Source organism: Pleurodeles waltl, chromosome 9, assembly GCF_031143425.1.
Source record: "Pleurodeles waltl isolate 20211129_DDA chromosome 9, aPleWal1.hap1.20221129, whole genome shotgun sequence".
Classification (NCBI taxonomy): domain Eukaryota; kingdom Metazoa; phylum Chordata; class Amphibia; order Caudata; family Salamandridae; genus Pleurodeles; species Pleurodeles waltl.
In genome coordinates this window covers 330,461,580-330,484,029 of record NC_090448.1, presented here as the reverse complement: position 1 = coordinate 330,484,029, position 22,450 = coordinate 330,461,580, and the positions used below count along the sequence as shown (strand labels likewise).

Sequence of the window (22,450 nt, the reverse complement as noted above, 5' to 3'; positions counted from 1 at the left end):
ATTGGGAGACAACTTCTAGATGGCACTTACACTTCGTATAATTTATTGGCCCTTCTGATGGGAGGCAAAAGAGCACCTGAGACCTTGCAGCATGTGATCCAAATGGTTTGCTAGCTATAGAAAAGAGCAATATGGGCAGCACTGTTTCGAGCGCCATTTGTACCCGATCTAGAGATCTGGGTATTGTAGCCTTTTGAGCAGGTAGCCTGAAAAGTGGCTGTTGTCTGCTGGAGAGTCGGCAGATGCACAATGCGGTCCGACTTATATCTGACTGGCAGGTTCATCAAAATGCAAGAAGTGTTCAATATGTTTGAATTGGGCCTGGTGCAGTACACCAAAATAGCAGCCATGACCAGGGAGACCTGGCCTGCATTTCCCAACATCCCTGAGCCCATGCAAACAATGGTTTCCATGCTCTTGATGGCAGGGTGTTGGAAACTTATCACACAACTGTACAGGGCACTCAGAGCGAATAGGTGGGCAATGCTAGTTTAAATTGAGAGAGCCTGGCAGTACCTTAGCGACTACCCTATTACGGCTAAGGAATGACAAAAAATACACAGCGGGATTCGCGAGACAGTAACAAATGCCAGATTCAAGTTGGTGCAATATAACTACATACACCTGACATACCTTTCTCTGGAGCAGCTACATAAGATCTATTCTATTGGGGACTCACAATGTTGGAATGTAAAAGTGGGACTGCTGACTTCCTGCATGTAGTATGGAGATACCCAGTTATCGTAAAGTATTGGGAGGAGGTGCTGACACAGCTCAATGGGGCAATTGGGCTGGGTTGTCCTGTACACAATTATACTCTGTCTGCTAGGACTACTCCTCAGTAGAAGCAAGAGAAAGCTGAGTTTGAAGTTTGTAATGCTTGGCCTGATTCTATTCAAAAGGCGAATTGCTACTCTATGGTTGAATCCAAGACAGAGCTAGTGCAGAACTGGTGAAGGGATATACTGGGATAAAGGTTTGCGGCAGGATGAAAAGTTAGCGGATGATCTGATCATGTGGAGAGCTACATTCGGGCATTAACAGACCTTCCCTATGCCAGACCTTCTGGAGGGATTCAATGGGTACAAAAGCACATGATAAAGAAGTGAAAGGAGGAAGGGCTGTCGCGGGGTGGGGACCGCCATGCACTGCTAATTAACCCCCATATTGCAACACTCATGACATCTTTGATAACATCAATGTAATATTTGCAGTAAAATGTTTGAGGAAAAAAACTGTGCATGGTGGGAGCACGAGTTATAGTTATCTTAGGCTGTGAGTTATAGTTACTTGAAATAACTAACTATAACTGCTGAATTTGTCTGGTTTTGTGCCAGTAAATTAAGAACTTAACTATAACGTCCCTGTAACCTTTGGATTTTTGAGTGAATAGATAGATAGATAGATAGATAGATAGATAGATAGATAGATAGATAGATAGATAGATAGATAGATAGATAGATAGACAGATGGATAGATTTTGTGAGAATGTATCTGTGCATCTCATATAGCACCTAGAAGTGCAGCAAAGTGGAGATATGAGCTAGAAAGAACTTTACCAAATTAGTTATTATCGCGTGTCAGAGAGCTTGCAAATGCTCTTGTGTTGATTTACAAAAGATACTGCTTACTTTTTTTGAAGAACCCAGGTGATTCTCCAAATAAATATATACCCCACATCCAGTTTATCACACAAGTTACTGAAGTGGTAATGCTACCCTTCTGTGTGTATACCATTTTTACCCACATTTATATGGGAACTGTACAAGAGGAGAAACCATTTTTTTCTTCACCTTATCACTCAGATCTCCCAGGCTGGCAGAGGGGACAAAGGGAGGTACACTGATGGAACTACTGAAATTGAGAGAGTCGCGCTAAGAATATGTATTACATTTGTATTAATTTATCCTGACTTCACTAATGTAAAGCTACAGCTGCAACTTTGGAAATATAATATATCTGCCCAGTGAACTTTCTCAACGTTTTTTGGGATTTACGTAAGTCTGTACGTGGTACACTACTGCTCATGCGTCATTTTTATGGTTAACTCTAACGAAAACGTTTCAGTTTGTCAGATACAATTTTGCACTTTGGTGATAAACTGCAGCAAGTTCTTCATTATGCATGGCCACTAGTCTTTTGTGTGAAAGAAATACATGTATTTTTGCCACGGAGGACTCCGACTTGCATGTTTTTTATAACTTGCATGGTTTGTGCAGGTTTACCAGGATTTCACTGGAGTGCGAAACTTTATCAATTTATGGAGATATCCAGTAGAGCAACACACATTCATGTGGCGGAGAGTTTTGAGAATGCATGACCAATTTAGCACCCCAAAATCATAACACATTTTCTTATTTTCAATTTGGATCCTTTTGCAAAGCTGCAGTTTGTTAATGGTGCTGACCATCAGTATTGATGAAAAATAGTGCACGTGAAATAAAATCAATAGTTTCATATTCGCAGATTTGCACTCAGTCAACTTGCATTAAATATTATACTGTATTATACCCCAGGATGAAACAAATTAGGCCAAATACACAGTAAATATCACAAATAGAAACGCATGATTTGTTAAAAAAAATAAAAAAAAGCTTATCAACAGCATTAGTTAATAATACTTTCTGTATCGACTTTGGTTAATGCAGTAGGTAGAATACGACATTTTAAAGTTATTTGACACATATTTCCACACGACATAACGAACGTGTTATTTTTCCCCTTAATATTGTATTCTAAGGATTTCATTTAGAGCTGTATTTGTAGTGTTTCATTTAGAGTTAAGTAGTGAGAAAAACCCCTCCTGTTTTTATAGGAGTGAATAAATTCAGGGGTATACTGTCCCAAAGGAAGACGAAATTGCTTTAGTAGATACTTCACCTGCTTTATCTCTTCCTCCACAAATGGAAGGTTTTTCCATTACCACCCAGTTCTTCATCATCACATCAAAGCTGGTGGCACAAGGGACACAATGAGATGGCTCCAAGTGAGCCAAAAAATGCTAAATAGTTGTGGGTGAATTCTTATAATCAATGAGTCCCAAAACTCATATGCAAAATTTAATTTAAAAATTAGTCACTTTTCGTGGCAACATGTACAGACCAAATTGTATGTCATTGTGTCCACAACATAACTGCAGAAGAGTAACTTAATTACAAGTTTATTAATAGCAATTACTAATAAGTCATACCTTCTATTGTTGCAAAATTTCTGTCCTAATCTAAAGGGTTCATGAGGCCATCCCACAAAAAGAACGCCATTATCATCTGGGTCCCACAGAGCCTAAGAAAAAGACATATAGATTCAATGTTAAAATTCACTGTGTTCACTCCTCAGAAGTGGGGCCGACCAAAGGTTTTCAATTAATCCAGTAGCAAAACCTATTCGCAGTTGTACCTGGCTGTAGTTCTGGCATTAGTCACCTATTCTATCATCCAGAGTTAGAACCATCAATCACATCACAAGAGCAGCTAAGTGATTTAAACACTCGTTTCCTGCTCCAGGATTGGTCTTCTCAACTAAAATGTCTTGCTTGAACCGTGAGCTTTTTCAAATCACTTTAGTGGTTCCCATTGGTCTTCAAGCTTTTCTTTGCAAACCTGTTTGAGTAAAATTTGGTTGCACTCCCAAAACACATAACAGCTAATACTTAATTGCAAAATACTAAACATAAGTAAAACACTGTAGAACTATAGTTACAATATTATTCAGCAACGCTTTTTGAAAGCATAAGTGGAACAGGTCGGAGTGAAAGATGGTCGCTCTCTTAAGTGCTCCTGGAGATAGCACCTTTCTTCCACCCAGCGCTGCACCCTATTGCCTTTTTGGCACTGGGGAGCACTCGCAGAACAAGGAGGTACCACTTTCGAACATTAAGGGATGTATAAACAGTGGCTTTCTCGGGAAAACGTCCACTTCTATCCCAGCTGGAGGTGCGCATGTGATGTAACATTCCGGCACTGACCAAGCGGCTTCTCACAGTATAAGGAGTGGCCAGAACTAAAGTGGAAGCCGGGGTGGTCTGGACTGCTGCAAATGCCTATGCTCTGTGGCCATCCAGGTGTGCGAGGATACATCAAGGCCTGGCACACATTACAAAAAATGTTAGAGCAAATGGTCTGCTGTTTACAAATGTATCTATTGGGGAGAAAAGTACAACAGAGCCTCACATCAACAGAGCTTTTTATGCTTGCTACATACAATATTCTAAATGTTTGGCTTCCTGTATACATGCAACTGCTGTCTAACAGGTACATATAAACACATTAAAATAATATACTGAATTACATATAATGGGCCTACATTATAAATATCTAAAAACCTATACTTTTCAATGAAGCGTTATGAACCTGAAATCATAAATGAGCAGAAGACTGAGGTCCACAGTCAAAGGTCAAGAGTAACAACTCGGACTGAAGCCATGATAAGCCCTTTCTCGCCCTGCCTTCCCCATCGTGCAATGCACTTTAAAAAAAAAAACTGAACATATGTACAAATTTGTTTAGATCTCTAATGAAGGGCTCCTACGACAACCAGCCTCTTGTGATGGGGCTCACTCATGATACAGCAGTCTGTTCAGTTAGGATCACACCCAAACAAAAGGGAAATACTACCACAGTCATGCAGCATAACTGTTTTCATGTGTGTTCCATGTATCTTTTTAGGAGTTTGCTTCTTCATGTTGGTAGGAATTGGGTTATTGGTTGACTGGGGTGTGAGCCCTGGTCAAGCAAAACCACAGTTATAGTCAGGGTAAGATACAGGCAAATCCTCGATTAACCTTTGCTCAACCTTTGGTATCTTGCCACAGAGTATTCAGGCTTAACTTAGAGGCAATGGGTAAAGTATTTGTGTAACATGTCAAACACAAAAACTGTGAAAGCACCACACAAATGAGGTTACACACCAGCTTAGAAAAATAGATCTAAATTTAATAAATACAACAAGATCGAAACAGCAAAAATAAAAAAAACTGGAGATATTGAATTTCAAAGTTTTAAGCAAAAATAGCACCAAGAAGAAAGAAGAGCTGATGCGGATATCTGATTACGCTGGACTGGTACAAAATCAGAAGCTCAGGCAAACTGCGATGGAGCATAAACTAGCTACAGGGACCCAGTTAGGCCTGCTGAACTAAAGTACCCTAAATCCTCGTTGTGGAGTGTTGCATGGATCTGTGTTGAAGATGCGTCACGCAGCTGAGGCAATGCATCATTTTTTAGATTGGGCTAGGCAGCGGTGCAAGTTCCCATTGCATCAATGTCGAGGATCCTGTCGACAGGGCTTGTGACGGTGAAGCTGGTGTCAAGAATGCTTAGGGCAGCCAAGACAATGCATTTGTTCCAAAAGGCAGCGAAGCTCCAGTGCAGAGTTTTGGTGTTGTCGCTGCTGTCGAAAGGGAGATGCAAGGAACATGCGCCGGGAAAAACATCACACAGTGGCAGTTCCGCAGGTGATGCGTCAAACCCATGATGTTGTGACAAGTACAATCCATGGAACAGTGGTGATGCAGCGGTTCTGCTAGAGGATTTGCCACTCAGCTGAGGAGCTGCTTTGGTTCGACTAGGGGATGCGTCATAATTGGGAATTACACTTATAAAATGTAATAAGGTAATCCCAATGTGATTCTATGGGAGAGATAGGCCTTGCAGTAGTGAAAAATGACTGTGGGGAGTTTGCACTACCAGGAGATGTAAGACATAAAAGTACATGTCCTGCTTTTTAGGTACATTGCACCGTGCCCTCTGGGTTATCCAGAGCCTACCTTAGGGGTGTCTTATATGTAAAAAAAGGGACGGTGTGGGCTTGGTAAAAGGGTTATTTAGCCAGGTTGACATGGTCAGAAACAAGGTCAGAAAAGTGGAGGAGGTAGGCAAAAAGGTGGGGCGAAGACCACCCTAACGTTGTCAGGTCTAACACATGTGAAGTATTTTATAAATCACACAGTAAGCTTTGAAAAGGATGTAAACTGAAAGTGGGGCTATTGCAATTTCTTAAGGGTGGTGTTGCATAGAATCCAGTGTTTAGTGGTGTCAGGGCGAAGTTTGGGAATCTATATAGTAGTGAGTTTAGATTGTGGAACAGAAGTTGTTTGCTGTTCAGTTCTCAGTTTTGTGCAGTAGGTTTATCTTCAACCAGGCCAATTCAGGTGTTTTACAAAATATTTGAAGGAGAGGGCATAGTTGATTTTTAAAGCTTGGCACAGGTTGAGAGTCCAAGGGAGAAGTCTAAAACGGAGGATGGAGTATGTTTTATGAATTGTTTGTTTTAAAGATGCAGAAACCAAAATGCAGTGTATTATAAAAAGAGGGAAAACATTCTATAAGATTGAAATCTAGAGAGAAAAAGCTGAACCATCATTTTAAAAGGTTATCAGCTGACAGTTTACATTTAAATTAGTATATCCTCTAGGATATTTTTATTTAGCTCTTAGTGGTATCCGATCACATATCAATATTCATCAACCTTACACTAATCTGTGGTGATATATAGTTAAACTGCTTGAAATAGCATTTAATTATTCTGAATGCTTTTAGGTTCCCTGAATTATATCTTGGTAAATCCACATTTTACGTTTCAAATTTTCTGTTAATCCTCCAATCACCAACCAAATCCATCCTCTCCAGAACCATTTTCTGCCTACCAAAACTATCCTTTTCAGGCTTTCAATCAAAATCCTCAATTATAACTCAGGGCCTGATTTGCTAACATTTTTCGCTGGTCTTACGAATTTTGTCAATCACAATATCTGGCCCAGACAGGCTTCAAGATATCCTGACTGTCCTTCCTGGCTTCAGCCCTTTTTAGGACAATATCTTAAGACAATTTTCAAAATGTCGTAAGCCAAGGAAAAAACTCAGGTTTATCTGACTCATGTTTTAAGGGAAAATCTTAGCAAATCAGACTCCAGTTCTGTTTCCGAAACGTCCCTCTTCTAAATCCTTCCACTAAGCTCTAAATCCTTTACTTACTACTTATTTTAACACACAAAAGGACATTTTAAAATATTTTTCGCTTGTCACCATTATTACTCTGACATCGTTCAGAGAGGATACTAACCTGGCCTGGTGAGATGTGGTCAGGAACACCTTCCAACACAGAGATGTTGCTGCTCTCAATGTCCAGAATACATAACACTGGGACACTCTTGTTGAAGAACCCTTCGCCCCAGCCTTCACGGAACACAAACTGGTCCTCCTGTCAAACGAACAGATAACCCATAAAAAAGAGTAGCAAATGACATACACTAATGTCGTCCCATCACTGAAGAAACACTGCTATGCATGCCGCCAGTACAGGAAGTATGTATGTCATGCAGCTCATAAAGCAGTGATAGAAAAAGTGGACAACGATTTATCCCACCTAAATCTCTGCCCAAAAAACAGATGTGTTCGATTGAGTCAGGGAAAATAATGCAAGAGCGCGTGCAAGCTTAATGGAATAACTTACCATGAATTAATTATCATGTTGGATTTTTGTAATGGCCCTAATACTGGGCTCGCTGTAGACTCTAGTTCAATATTTTATTTGTAGTCTTTTGTACACAGCTCTTTCTTTCTACAGTCTTCATTCACTGCCCCTCCCTCCACAAGTAAACTGCAGTGCAGGGTTTGCGAATGCCCCGCTTACAACCGAACAGCCGCCACCAGCTAGGATTCTAGTGAAAACAGCGAGCAGACTTGCTCTCAAAGTGGGTCAGACAGAGGTTCCCATATGTCACTCGAGAGATCAGTCTGTGTTGTGGGTGGGGGGGAAGGGGCGCATTCTCTAGGGAGCTGCTGAATGCAGAAGAGTCTGCTGTAGCATTGATCACAGTGGCTGCGTAGAGCCCCAAAGAGTGGGATTTATTGTGAGCCCACCAAAACACGCCCATATCCACTAAAGCTTAAATACGCACAATATGAAAGTATGTGATGTCTCTAGAGCTCCATATTTATATCCCTGACTTTTATTACTATCATTAGAATTGTTTAATTTGAGGCGGTGTCTGCCGGTGCGGGACACCGACGCTTATTTTCGCGGGTTATTTATGTGCATTAGACTTTTACTGAGACCAAGAGACCGAAAGATTTCAAAAGAAGCGGAAAGCTGGAAGAAGTTTGAAGCTAAAGACGTAAAAACCGTCACGCAGGGAGAAAGCAGGAACGTGCAAAAGTGAGCTAAAGGCAAATGAAGTGTCTCTTACTGAATTAAAGATGAGTGAGGCAGATGTAGCACTGCACAGCTCTGGAATTCCGGGTGATCGCATTTAATTGCACCAGCTGCAAGTTTCAGACTAGGACTTTGAGCACCAGCACTATTTCATTTACAAATTAAGCACTGATATTAGGAGTAGTAGTAGCAGCAATAGTAAGGCATTCATAAAAAAACACGTAAAATGAAAAGTTCCATGGCGACTGCTCTGGAAGATTTTCAAGTGGATCCCCATCAACACAAGGAGAACAGTCGCCCAGGCGCTCGTAAGCAGTAAACTCGACTACGGCAACACACTCTATGGCGGAATCAACTAAAACCTCCAAGCAAGACTCCAGAGAATACAAAACGCCGCAGCCAGACTGATCCTGGACATCCCGCCACAGCCACATCTTTGCCGACCTGAGAGACCTACGCTGGCTCCCCTTCAACAAAAACATCACCTTCAAACTCCTGACCCACGCATACAAGGCCCTCCACATCGCCAGACCTGCCTACCTCAATCACCGCCTCTCCTTCTACACCCCCTCCAGGCAACTCGGCTCTGCACAACTGGCCCTCGCTACCATCCCCAGGATTTGGAAGAACACAGCTGAAAGACGATCCTTCTCCTACCTCGCCGCACAGACAATGCCGCTCCTCCTCAGGCCGTCCCCATCATTGGCTCAGTTCAGGAAGCACCTCGAGACCTGGCTCTTCAACTGGTCCGAGTCCCCCAGTTAGCGTCTTGATACCCCATGGGTGATAACCTGCGCTTTATACATGTTGATTGATTGATTAAAGATTGGTGTTCATGACCCCAAGCAAATGGTCAGCTGTGAGAAACATCATCCGTATCAGAACATTACCAGGTGCTAGGAAACCTGCATGCATCAGAGATGTGGGATTTGCTTACTTTTCTACAACCTGACATTTGTTTTATCACTGAAACCTGGCAGCATCCACTGGCTCTTCTATGCATTCCTACTGCTTTCCCCAACAAACATAAGTTGGTTAGACTTGATAGAGAAACTAAGATGGGAGAAGGAGTAGCTGTAGTTTTCCTGGACTCCTTGGAGGTGCAGATTATTGAATCTTTTCTTTCCAACTGGATTGAGGTATGTGTTTTTAAGGTGGAAACCATTCACAGTGATCTCGGGAATGGAGCACTAGTCTACCGCCCTCCAAGCTCCAAGAAGGATTTTAGCCATAAACTAGTAGAATGTTTAGCACCTCATGTGCTTTCCACAGATAATTTTCTTTTTGGTGGGAAACTTTAATTATCATGCAGAAATTGTCTCAGACACTGATGTATCCCTTTTAATAACTGATCTTGAAATGTTAGGCCTACACGAGCAAGATGTTGATCTACGACTGGCCACTTGAACCTCAACTCTTTACCAACTCTCAGCATCTTCACATCGACTCCCCTGAGCCCTTAACATGGACTGATAAATATTTTGTCTGCCTTCAGATCCCAGTTAGGGGTATCTACCTAAGGCCTAAAAAAACTGGCCGTAGCATGTTGGGATCCTAGAAGGAGATCACTCCAGAGACTTTTGAGTCAGCATTCAGTGCCCATAAGCTAGACCACATTCAGGATATTACCTCTGCCTTAGCCATGTATCAAGGCTCAATATAGTGGCCCTTCTGCAAATGAGCACTCTTAAGATTATCAGACATAATGCCCCTTGGTATTCACCCAAATTGAGGCTTGAAAAGACTAGCTGTAGAAGACTAGAACTCACATGGTGGGTCTTGAAAACTGTTGCCAATAAAACGAGATATAAATTAGCCTTAGGAAACTACCATAGTAAAATCATGTAGACTCTACATGATTAACGGGATTGACCAACCTGCACATTCTGCTAAAAAACTGTTTAAGGTGTTAAATGAATTTTCCAAGCCCCTTGCATTGCACCACTGCTATTCCAGCATCTCAAGCTCTGTATGATACCATGGTGAATCATTTTGAGACAAAAATCGAGATAATATACCATAATTTTTGTACCACCACCGTACCTTACACCAATGAGTCCTTTACAGATCTACCCTCAGGAGATTCCTTAGTGGTGCTTGAAAGGGTTGACTCTATCACTCATGTGCAAGTGTCAGAACTACTGACTAAAATTAAATCAGGTTCTCAATCTGACCTCTTTCCTCCTTATGCAACAAATGCTTAGGCTACCCTACTGAACGCTGCCATCACCTCACTATTTAACGCATCATTAACATTGGCTTCTGTGCCACAGGAGTGGAAATCTGAACGTCACAATCATTTAAAAGAAACCTAACGCTGACCTAAAGGAGCTTGCCAATTTCCAGCCTATTTCACTTCCTTTTTTCGGCAAAGCTCTTGAATCATATGTAAACAAATAACTTTCTTCCTATCTCGACCATCATCTTCTGGACTCCTCACAGTTTGGCGTTAGAGATTTCCATAGCACTGAAACAACCTTGTTGGCAATAGTCAACTCTATTAGATTAGCTTTAGATGCTGGAACACTGGCCATGCTAGTCCATCTTGACGTGTCAGTGGCATTTGATACCATCTTGCATTCAATCTTGATCTAACAACTTTAGGAGACAGATATCCATGGGAAAGTCCTAGACTGGTTTAAATACATTCTGAACAAAAGGACCCAAATGGTCTCCTTAGACACCTTCCATTCAGAAATCTTGTCTCCAGGCAAGGGTGTTCTCCAAGGATCTTCCTTGAGGCCCACTCTCTTTAATGTCTATGTATCACCCCTCGGCCAAATAGCGAATTCCTGTGGTTTTAAAATACTTTCATATGCAGATGATACGCAATAAATCATCTCCCTTGGGCATAACCCAGAAAATGTTAAACACAGTTTTATCAGTTGCATGAGGAAAATTGACACTTGGATATCCGACTTACAATTGTCCACAGCTAAATTGATACAAAACAGAGATCCTGCTGTCTGGAAAAGCTCAGACATATTGGTCTGATGATTGGGGGCCTTCGGAGCTAGGATCTGTTCCTTCTCCTAGTAAGATGGCTAGATATCTAGGTGTTCTTCTTGACGAGAACCTGTCCATAAAGGATCAGGTTATGTCCATTTGTGGTGCCTACTTTTGGCACCATGCACCTACTCAGGAAAGTATTTCAGTGGCTCCCGGAAGGATCAAGGCAATCTCTGACTCAGGCTTAAATAATTAGTAATCTTGACTATGGAAAGGCCTTACTGTCAGCATCCAATGAGTCCTTTTTCTCTAAAATGCAAGTCACTCAGAACACTGTAAAGCCGCGCTCAGACGCGGCGTCTCTTTCTGTCCTCACGGATGGAACGCACTACCGATACTCCCCGCGTTTGTTGACTACACATTCTAGGAAGCATATATTTAGGTCCTGGTCGCGCTACACTTACCTGTAGCCTAGTGTTCTTTCCTTTTCCTGTGATGTCACTTCCCTTTTCTCAGTATATAAGTCAGTCAGTCTTGTTCCACCTTTCATTGCAAACACTTCCTTCTGGTTGTGCTGTTCGCTCCTGTTCTTTGTTCCTGCTTTTTGCCTTGGGAGATTTTTGCCTGTTCTTTGTTCCTGCTTTTTTGCTTTGGGAGATTTTTGCCTGTTCTTTGTTCCAGCTTTTTTCCTTGGGCGATTTGCCTATTTTTGTTTCCTGTTGTCAAGTCCTGTTTTTTCTTGCTTTTCTTCAGGAGTTCCTGTTTGAGGTTTTTTCCCCAGTGTTGGGGTTTTTCCCCTCTGGGACTCCTTCTGGAAGGTACGGTCTGCTTTGGCGTAGCCTGTCAAGTGACACCGTGGCTACTAGAAGGGGTCACCCTTATCTGGGAGTATCCAGAACCTGTAGAAGACTGGGTGTATTCGCCAACCCTGTATCCAGAGGTGAGAAGTCCAGCGCAGTACGTAACAAACACAGCTGCCCGCCAGATAAATAAACTTCCAACTGGCTCACCTACAGCACTCTCGCTTACAGCTCTCCACTGGCTTCCAGTCAGGGAAAGATCTCTGTTCAAACTTCTCTGCCTGACTTATAAGTTATTGACTGTTAAGGACCCAGCATATCTACTAGAGAAACACACCTACTACTGTCCTAGTAGAACCTTGAGATCCAGATACAGCAGTCGTTCTTTTTAATACCTTGCCCCCTACCATTGGTATAGGCTTCCTTTATACATTTGCTCCTCTGCGGATTTAATAAGTTTAAAAACAAAACTAAAAACCTGGCTGTTTTGATTTGCTATTCTGTCTTGACTTTGGCAGCGCTGAGATAGTCCTTCGGGAGTGAGTCGGTCACTATATTAAATGCCTTTAACATAACATAATATAACATAACATCATTTTAATTCTATGACAGAGTCAGAGGCAATGATTATACTCTGTCTTCCTATTGCTTTAAATACAGCAGCTCATTTAAAGTGATATTAAAAAACAACAACTTCAATAAATAACACCATAACAAACTTTAAAACATCACAGACAGCATTATTATAATTCATTAGTGCTCCTCTCATTGACATATCTTCCTCCTGCCTTTGTACAGTTGGATTCTTGTTCTAGGAAAGAGTTTCTGCAGTGGTCTCATTTCATTTTGGTAATACAGGTGCAATGATTTTCATTGTTGATAATTGGTTCAGGGCAACCTAGTCTCATTATTATTCTTCCCTTAAGTTGAGACCTGAGGCTTTGTACGCTGCAGGCCTATGCATTCTTCATGCTGATTTGATGCGCACACATGGGCAGTACATCTTCACTGTTCTTTCTTTGTTGAATGATCATTTTCCACCATCACCCTTTGAACTAGGCGCAATTATCATCCTCCTGCCCCTGCCATTTGAAAGAAATATATTTCTGAAGGACATCTGTTGCAGGCATTCTTGTCTTGGGTCAACCTAACTGAGCCTTCCATCCCTGATTCTGCTTGAGGGAAAGTGGACATAAACCATCCTAAACTTGGAGCAGTTACCATTTATAGATAGGTATTTAACAGATGACTCAAGCAAACGATGAGGCCTTCAAAATGTCCTAATTGGTTTTTAAGATTGCTGGTAGACAAGACACAGAGATGAAAGAGCCAATAGCTACTTTGTGTTTGGGGACAATTACCCTCACATGCTCGACACTCATCCAGCATCAGATGCAGCAAGCTCTGGACGTTAACTGCTAGATATACCTGGTACCTTAATCAGCATCTTAGTTCTAACCTTGGCAACCAAAGACTATGGGCCTGATTCTAACTTTGGAGGACGGTGTTAAACCGTCCCAAAAGTGGCGGATATACCACCTACCGTATTACGAGTCCATTATATCCTATGGAACTCGTAATACGGTAGGTGGTATATCCGCCACTTTTGGGACGGTTTAACACCGTCCTCCAAAGTTAGAATCAGGCCCCATGTTTGCTTTATAAATTCAATCATATTGTCATGTTTGGCCCATCGAGCCATTTGACTCATTGGCAATGCCAATTGCACTGTCTCAGTCAGAGATGCTGCTGAAGGCTGATACATTTGGATCCCCCACTTGGAGATTCAACCTGGACCGAAGCAGGCCCAGTAGAGGATGGTCGTTTGTTTGGCAATCTGTTTATCAAAAATTTGAGAAGCTTTGTAACTACTTTTTTGGTGCTGGATAAGGTGTGCTTCTTGGAACTAGAGCCATTTCCTGTCTTTCTATCTTGCCTGACCAACAGGTGGCAAAGGACTTTTTAGCGGCAGCTCCATGGGAGGAATACCTTACCCACCTGAAATATCAGGTAAGAATTTAACTCTCTTGTACAGGTAAAGCTTGGAGTCAGGACAGAGCATTCCTTCCTGCCTGGAAGAATCTCACATCAGGCCCCTGAGTGCTTCAAATGGTTTTCATTTGTGTTTTATTCAAACGCTACTTAAGCCACTTTCCTCAATGCATATATTTCTCATGCCACAGTTCAGAGCAGACAGACAAAGATGCAAGGGAGCTGCTAGAAAAAGGTGCTATTGTCCCTGCTCCATAGCAGCTCTGCTAGGTTATCAGCAATAGCTTTTTCGTACAGAAGAAAGACAAATGGATTCGCTCCTTAGTGATAATCTTAAGGAACAGAATTTCTACTGAACTGAGATTTCAAGATGGAGGAAATACACCTCTGAGGCGTGTTCTGAGACAAAATGATTGGCTGTTTTGAATGTTCTTAAAAGAGGATATCTCACTGCTGAGGTTATCACCCCCTTGGTGATTACTACACTATTTTGTATAAAAGGCAGAAGTAAGTTACTATGAGCCATCATTGATCCTTGGTTTTCCACCAAGTTAACAAGACCCACAGTGGAATATTGCAATGCTCTTGGAAGATCATCTGTTTATTTATTTTGATATCACTATCATCATGTCACAAAACGTAGAGACCCTTCTTCAGCACGTGTCCTGCAGGTCTGCTTAAAAAATCTGAGCTTACCCATTTACTATCCCATTTCAGAACTTTTCACCTCGAGGGAGTTTGAATTTTTGGGGTTCAGAATAAATAGAATCTCTGCAATTTAGGATCTACACATTACAAAGATCAAATTCATCAAGAAAGAGTGGAGGAGGTCCTTGCCCCATGATGTCATCTTGCTGAGACGCTTAGGGCCATATGTACGAACACATTTTCCCATTGACACAGAATGGGAAAACCCCTTTGCTACATCTGGCCCTTTGTGAGGATTGTGGGCCTTCTGTCAGTCTCCATAAAAGACTTTTCCACCTGCACACTGCAAAGCTACAGGCTAAAGAGCTTACATCTGAGCTAACAATTGTACTGTCTCTGGAGGCCAGGCAGAAATGTAGGAGGTGGCTTTCCACAAGGACGACGGGAAAGCCAGGTCCAATGTTGGATCCTCCTGAGAACTGATCATGGAGTTCTGTGCTAGCAATTCAGGCTGGGGAGCCACATGCAGAATATTTTACATGGGAGGCAAATGGTGATAAGATGAAAAGGGTCTCCACCTCAACTGCCTCGAAATTGTGGCAATGTCATTCATGCTCATGTAACTGACCAGAATGAAACGTATGTCTATACCACGGACAATATTTTGAAGGTTCATCATTTTAATACATTGGGAGGCACAGTCTCGAAAATGCTTTCTGACCTGGCCAAAGACTATAAGCAATGTTATGTGGGTCACTGAATACAAAATCTCTTAGCTCTTGTGTCTGATAATTCTAATTGTATTAAGGACACTGAGGCGAGGCTTTTCCCACCCAAACTGATACTATGAGATCATATCTACCTGCCTTGTAATTGTGCTTTGCCTCTGTATGTTCTCTGCCGTTACATGATTTCCAACCTGTGATGGTGAATGAAGTTATACAGCTTTTTTAATGAGGAATGACTGACATTGTTTATTTTGTAGGGTCGGAGGTGAAACAAAACCAATTGACAGAGGACAATTATCTTCACTTTTCGCAGCAAAGAAAGAGAAAGGACATCAGTGAAGGAAGCCCTATGTATATGTGTATATATTTATGTATGTATGTAGAATTTGTATAGCGTGCGCATTGAACCAAAAGGCAGCAGAGTGCTTTTCAGGATTACAGACTATGTTAATGCTGACTGATGGTGCTTATCACAGTACTTATATGGACAGACTAACATTTTGCACCGGTGTGTGCCACAGAAGTAATGCAAACCAGTGCTGATGTTTATTTGAGATTTACTTTCCAATGCAAAACATTATTGGCTCTGGTCAGTATCTCTAAAGTAATGCAAAGTAGCTCTAGCGCTGCTTTGTGTGAATGGGTACATAAGTGTTTCCATGAAACCACCCATGGTTTTTTATGTGAAGTCCTATCTACTAACATTTGTAGACAGGGATTCATGCCAAAGAAATGGCTCTTGGAGGCTGGTGTTAAAAAAGAGAAATGTTTTGATTCCTCCAAACAATTTCGACTTTGCATGTATGTTGCACCGTACAGCAAATGTCCAAAGTGGGAAAGTTTTGAAGTTTGTCTAGGCTCAGTTTTTTGTTCTGGATAATGGGCACACCCTTGCACTACGGTCCAAGGGTATGTGCTTGGTATAACGCAGGCCCAAAGAGCACTAGTGCAGGGAGAGAGAAACAAGCATCATATCTTTGTAGATCTGGCGTTGTCTTGCTCTCAGCCTTTCATGCGATGCCATCGCTGTTAAGATATTATTCATGGAAGTTGTTGTTTTGTACAGTCACTGTAAATAAGTTGCAGGAATAAAGCAATCGGAAGAGGGATCATCCTCTTATTTCTGTCCTCAACGGAATTAAAACTTTGAGGCACTAGAACTAGAACATTCTGCTTTACCTTTAGTATTGACAAATGATTTAAAAGTAGCGTAACTCATAGGACAGAGAATTCTATAAATTTGGGGTCTTCACCATACACGCTCAATCTCCGAAGGCTGCTTTCTACATCTGAGATCAATCAGTTGAATAGCCTACTATAATAAAGAGGTTGAGCTATTTGGTTAAGTGTAGTTTGTTTCCTACTGAAATTGAAGACCCAGTTGGTAAAATGTGCAATGGGAGATGCAAAGTATTCTAAAATGAATTTGCTACTAAACCAAGAGCCAGTGGAGTTTGTGAAAGGATTGTAAAGTGTATTCATATTTTCCCACACAACACCCCATTCCTAAAGCCTCATTTTCTGCACTTAATTCTGTACCATGTGGAAATGGATCAGGAAGGCAAAGGGAGCAGTGGTGGCCAGCGTGTGTCATGTGCCTATCTCCTCCCCTGACTCACATGCTAGTTAGTAATACCTGCCAAGGCCAGCACTCGAGCCATATGTTTCAAGATGAGACCGTAATATAGTAGTTTGGTTGAGTCAAAGACAGATAGCACTGGTCGTAAGTCTAAGAAATTGAAAAATTTCTAAAATGATGAGATAGATAGAATATTTATTTTCTACCATAATGCATTGGTACATTGGACGTTGCTTTCTTCACGTAGAAATTGTGTGGTAACTAAGGCCCATATTTATACTTTTTTAGCGCCGCATTTGCATCATTTTTTGACGCAAAAGCGTCACAAACTTACAAAATACAATAGTATTTTGTAAGTTTGTGCTGCTTTTGTGTCAAAAAGCGGCGCAAAAAAAGTATAAATACGGGTCTAAGTACCTTGAGAAAGTGCCCCAGCTGAGTACAGCCAGTCCTCGTGGTGTTATGGTCTAATAACATCTTCTCAATTAGCTAGAAGTTATTATGAAGCTGCAGGGGAGCTGTTATAATATGTTGTGTTAGTAATGCCTTCCCTGCTCCCCTCTCCTGCCTCCCCACTCTTCTCAGCTATGATTATTATGTCGTAGAAGGTCGGTGAGTGACTGTAAGGATGGTTGGCACTTAGATAAAGTGGGCTGAGAAGAGAGGATTCTGCTACTGGTTAGGCGTTCTTAAACAACCTGTAACTCATCATCAACAATAGATGTACAATCTGTTAACCTACATGCACTGACTGCCTTACTCCTGCTTACCAAGAAGGAATCCTTAATTATAACAGGTACAATTGTAAATACATTTTTCCACGCTCTTTTGCATTCCATGTGCCTACAGTTCATTCCTTCCCATCCAAACATGCGTTCTACTCCAGTAAGTCAGATAAATCCTTATTTAATCCTATCACCTTTTTGCTATGGAAATGATGTCTGTAAATCCTCACATTCTTTGTATTTGTACCCATTGCTTTCTGTTGTCTTTCGAAATAGGTATTCCTTTCATATAACTATGTTTGAAAAACCAATTTTATTTTGTATCCATTTGTACCATTGTAAACTTCATGTAACGTTCTTAACAAATTAATACTTTTATTAGGAAGAACAGGAATAATAATATTAATAGTAAAAGAGGAAGGACAAATATAACCAAAAGACCAAGAAGAATAAGAACAACAAGAAAGTAAAGAACGATGTTCACAAATAGAAAACAAAGGGAACAAAAAAAGAAGACCTCGTACGTCGGATTCAAACCTATGCAGTGGAATATATATAAGAATGAGGTTAAGTGCTGTACCTTCCTAACATGGTCTAGTGTTGTTGATTCCTCTTCAGTGGAGTGGCTTAGCTCAGATGATGCGGTTTTGAAAAAGGATTCTGATTTGGGAATTCTCTTTTCTGCCACATACAGGATATGGTTACCGGAGTGTGACCATTCGAGACACCCAAACGTATCTATTGTAAACAAATCAGACATTGAGAATTGTGCATAGCACCTCTTCATGTGCAACACATGGCCTCCCTCACTTCTTCTTTGTCTAGGTCCTTGCATTTAACAGATAGTTGGATGTCACTAGAAAAAATCGGTGATACAAAATAAGGCTTTGCATTAGCATACCAGGAATATATGAAATGTTTACCCAGGCTACCTGTTGTTGATTGTCTCTGCCAAACCTTGTCCTAAAACATTCAACCTGTCATATTAGCAAAGCTTTCAGAATATTCTGTAATAATTGTAAAAGCAGCAATACAACATTTTGTGACCCTCTGTCACCAATATAGTGAATAAAGTGACAAGTCAAACATTTTGAAATTAACATCTCAATATATGACAACTTCTCTGTATGATTATCAATGTACATTATATTTCTCTTGGTCTTTTCTCTTTGCTACTACAAAATACTCTCTCTACACTACTAAACTGTTATATGTTAACCATATGATTTCCATAATGTCTACATATAGTAGAAAGAGAATGCCACCTGTAAATTTACTTGAACAAAATCTAATCTATTTTGAGTATGTAAATATCATTTAGTTTTTCCATTATTTTCCTCAAATGACAGGACCTATCATTTGATTATCGGCTGGCTAACCGACACAACCTTGTTCATATTACAAATCCTTTACCTCTATTGAATGGCATCAAAATTCATAAAATTATTGTTTTGTGGAAACTATAAGGTGAAGACTGGTTGTAATATCTGGGAGCAAAAATGCTGGCGGCAAGGAAGAGTTTGTGGTCAAACAGTCAAGGGCATATATGATACTCAGCTGTATCAAAAAGTAACAACCATTCACAACATCAACACTCTAGCGACCGAGCATACCTCACCCCAGCCCAAATAAATTGCTTTTTTCCCCACGCGGGTGCATGTTGTTCAGGTTGCCAAGTTTCTGAAGCAAACTTAGCGAATAAGGTCTGGTCCTGCCCTGTCCAACACCAATATTGGGAAAAAGAAAAGTGCATGATATATTACGACAGGTCACAGAACTCCCAGTCCCTGACAGAACTCCCAATCCCTGACACTTGGGAGGCATGCTCCCTTGGCATCTTCAAACGATGCAAACCCACTTTGTCTCCCTGGTGCTACTTCTTGTCAAACGCACACTTACCCTCCACTGGAGTTCCTCGCCAACCCCCCCTTCCCACTGGCTGCTTTGTATGGGGCAGTCTGCAAATGAGGGACGGCAGCGGAAGAAACCCTCCGATACGAAGAGGTACAGCACCTCCGCAAGCAGCCCATTTCACCTGGGCTACCCTCCTCTCACAGTTCCTGCAACATACTGGGAACGACAATCTCTCCCTATGACATGTATGTGACAACACTGTTCCTCACCACTGCCTCCGTCCTTGTCAGATAGCTCCTGCAGTACCATGCATACCTTGCTCCCCCAGAAAAATCAGCACTGTAGTGACATGTCTTGCCAGACTCCAATTTTGGTTGAAGGTCAAATTCCTTCTTAACCTGGACAAAGCTGAATTGCTTCTTTTCCCACTGCTAGCAAAAAAGATGAACCCACCTCTACTGACTTTCGTAAATTTGAAAGGTTCCAGTGCCTTTCCTAGGCCATCAGTCAAAGCACTGGGGTTCACTATTGACCCTGCCCTTACTTTTTTTCACACATTAACCTGTTAGCTAAAGCTGCAAACTTCCAACTAAACATGTTAAACAAAATAAGGCATCTAATTCCCCATGAAGTATTGAAGTCACCAGTGCACTTTCTTGTTAACTTAAGGAAAACGCCAATCTGGCCAGAGTTCCACTCTCACACTTAGCTCCATTAAACGCGGCCCTTCACTAAGTTACCAGATTGTATACAAAACAAGGAATTTTGACTGCATCACTCCTATTTTCTACGACCTCCACTGGGTCCCTCATTACGCAAGGATTAGTTTGAAACTCTGTGACTCCACTTAAGTGGCCATACACAAGTCCACCATTCTTAGCCAAACTCCTTATTGTTGTGTTTCCCGGTCGTTAGACTGATGCGGGAAACACTCGAGAAAGTAAGTGACAGCTCAGACAAAATGTTTTCACTTGTGGACTGGCGCCGTTCCCTTTTATTTCCATGCCCCTTACGTCAAGGGCATTTGATTATTTACTCCCCTTGCAGGGGTGATGGCGGCCTGGACGGGGAGGATCCCCCTCCGAAATAAACCCGTCAGTGCCGCAAACATAACATTCCTCCTTTAACCCAAATAGAACAAAACAAAACAAACACGACTAGCCAACATATTCTTCATCACTGAATAGAAATACTAATTTCAAGTCCAGTACATCAAGACCACTGGTTCCTTGGCATCGCCCCCCCATCACTTCAGGTGACCAGAAAGTCCTGCAGCTTGCTGGACGGCAGCAGACTAGGACGGAGATTGTATCTCTTGGACCCACCCCTGGCACCGTACCAGGCTCCAAGGTCTCTGCCAAATCATCACCCTCACGTCCTTCCGTTGTAGTCCCGTGAGGGGTTTCTTGATTTTCTCCACACCCTAAGCGAGGTGTATGGATATCCTGATTCGAGGCGCCGAGGTGACTGGTTTCCAACTCTCCACCATCAGCATCCGTTAGTGGTAGCAAGAGGTCATTAGCAGTAGTGTCAATGTCCGATTGATATCGTATGAAGAACAATATATTCTGGGTCACTGATTCATGGCCCTTTTAAGCAGTTACCAGAGTGCCTTTTCGCCTCACCACTGTCCATGGCGTCATCTCAAATGGGAGTCGGAATTTTCTCCCCGGATGTCTGTTTTGAAACAACACCTGGTTGCCCACCTGTAGAGGTGTAGACTTTGCTCTCCTCCTCCGTGATACTCAGTCATTGGCAGATTTGCGTTGGTACAGTCTTTCACTGGCCTGTTCCTGCAGAATTGTGGGTACATCACACTGCGGAATGGTATCTCCTACCGGTCTATTCATGCACATAGCACTAGGGGCTATCATGGTAGTGGTATGCGGAGTGAGTCTGTATTCCCTTAGGAATGCATACGAAGTACAGTCAACATTGTGGGCTTTTGCCACCGCTATCCTTAGCACTTTATTCAAAGTCCGCATAATGCCCTCAGCTACACCATTGGTCTGTGACCAGCAAGACGTAATCTTTCTGTGGACAACCCCCTGCCTCGCGAGGTAGTCCGCAAACTCCTGACTCAAAAAGAGTGGACCACTCTGCATTCGTAGCTCATGAATAAGACCATGAGTGGCCATAACTTTTTCCACGCAAGGGATAACCTGTCCCGCTGTGGTCGTGTCCAGTATTTCCACCTCCGGATATTTGGAGAAATCATCAATAATCACCAGCATGTGACGGCCATCAGGTAAACTCCCTAGGTCAGCGCTGGCCCGCTTCCAGAGTTTGGAGGAATTGGCTCTGTGATTATCGGGGCTGGATACTCCGATGGTCCCACAACCTGGCAGGTGTGACACATGCGCACAACTCTCTCAACGTGGTGATCCACTCCAGGGAACCATACCTTGCACCGAAGTCTGGCTTTCATTTTGACAAATCCTTGATGAGCAGCATGGGCCAAATCCCCTATGCGGGATTATAAGGATCGGGGCACCACTGCCCTCAGTCCATGGAGCAGACACCCCTCTGCTGACACCGACAGCTCATGCCATACCAGATGCAGGGCAGCTAATGTGTGGCCAGCTTCTTCCGTCTGTCTATCTAGGTTGTGTGTCATTTCATGCCACCTCCTGGTGTGAACAGCTCTTATGGCCAGTTGGATGCACTCGTTGTCTTGGGCAGCCTCCATGAACTCCTGCATGGACACTGGCAACGATCTGGAGTGCTCGACTACCAGCTGAACATATTCTTCCACAGCTTCAGCCTCCTCCTCTTGTGCGGAAACTGGCCTGGCATGTCTTGACAAGTAATCCACCAGATTTTGAGACCCTGGGCGATAGATTACCTTGAACTGATAGTCCTGTAATTGTAAGATCCACTTCTCTTCCTCGGAGAAGAAGTGGAAGTGGAAGTGGACCTGTTAAAAAGTGGGACCAGCGGTTTGTGGTCTGTCACCCCCATGAACGGCTGGCCATACAGGTAGAGGTGGAAATGGCGATTGGTCTTCGTCAGTTCACGGAGAGG

At 42.2% G+C, this 22,450-nt stretch overlaps 1 protein-coding gene across 1 annotated transcript in view; it reads right to left on the bottom strand.

The window, feature by feature from the left end:
- Positions 1 to 2,827: 2,827 nt before the first annotated feature.
- Positions 2,828 to 22,450, bottom strand: part of LOC138259641 (acylamino-acid-releasing enzyme-like) — a 194,275-nt gene continuing 174,652 nt past the window's right edge. Inside the window, exons 6-9 of the mRNA XM_069207498.1 lie at positions 18,153 to 18,310; positions 7,060 to 7,197; positions 3,191 to 3,282; positions 2,828 to 2,951 (exon numbers count right to left, since the gene is read on the bottom strand). Coding sequence (XP_069063599.1) covers positions 2,828 to 2,951; positions 3,191 to 3,282; positions 7,060 to 7,197; positions 18,153 to 18,310 — 512 coding nt within the window. The remainder of the gene's footprint in view (positions 2,952 to 3,190; positions 3,283 to 7,059; positions 7,198 to 18,152; positions 18,311 to 22,450) is intronic.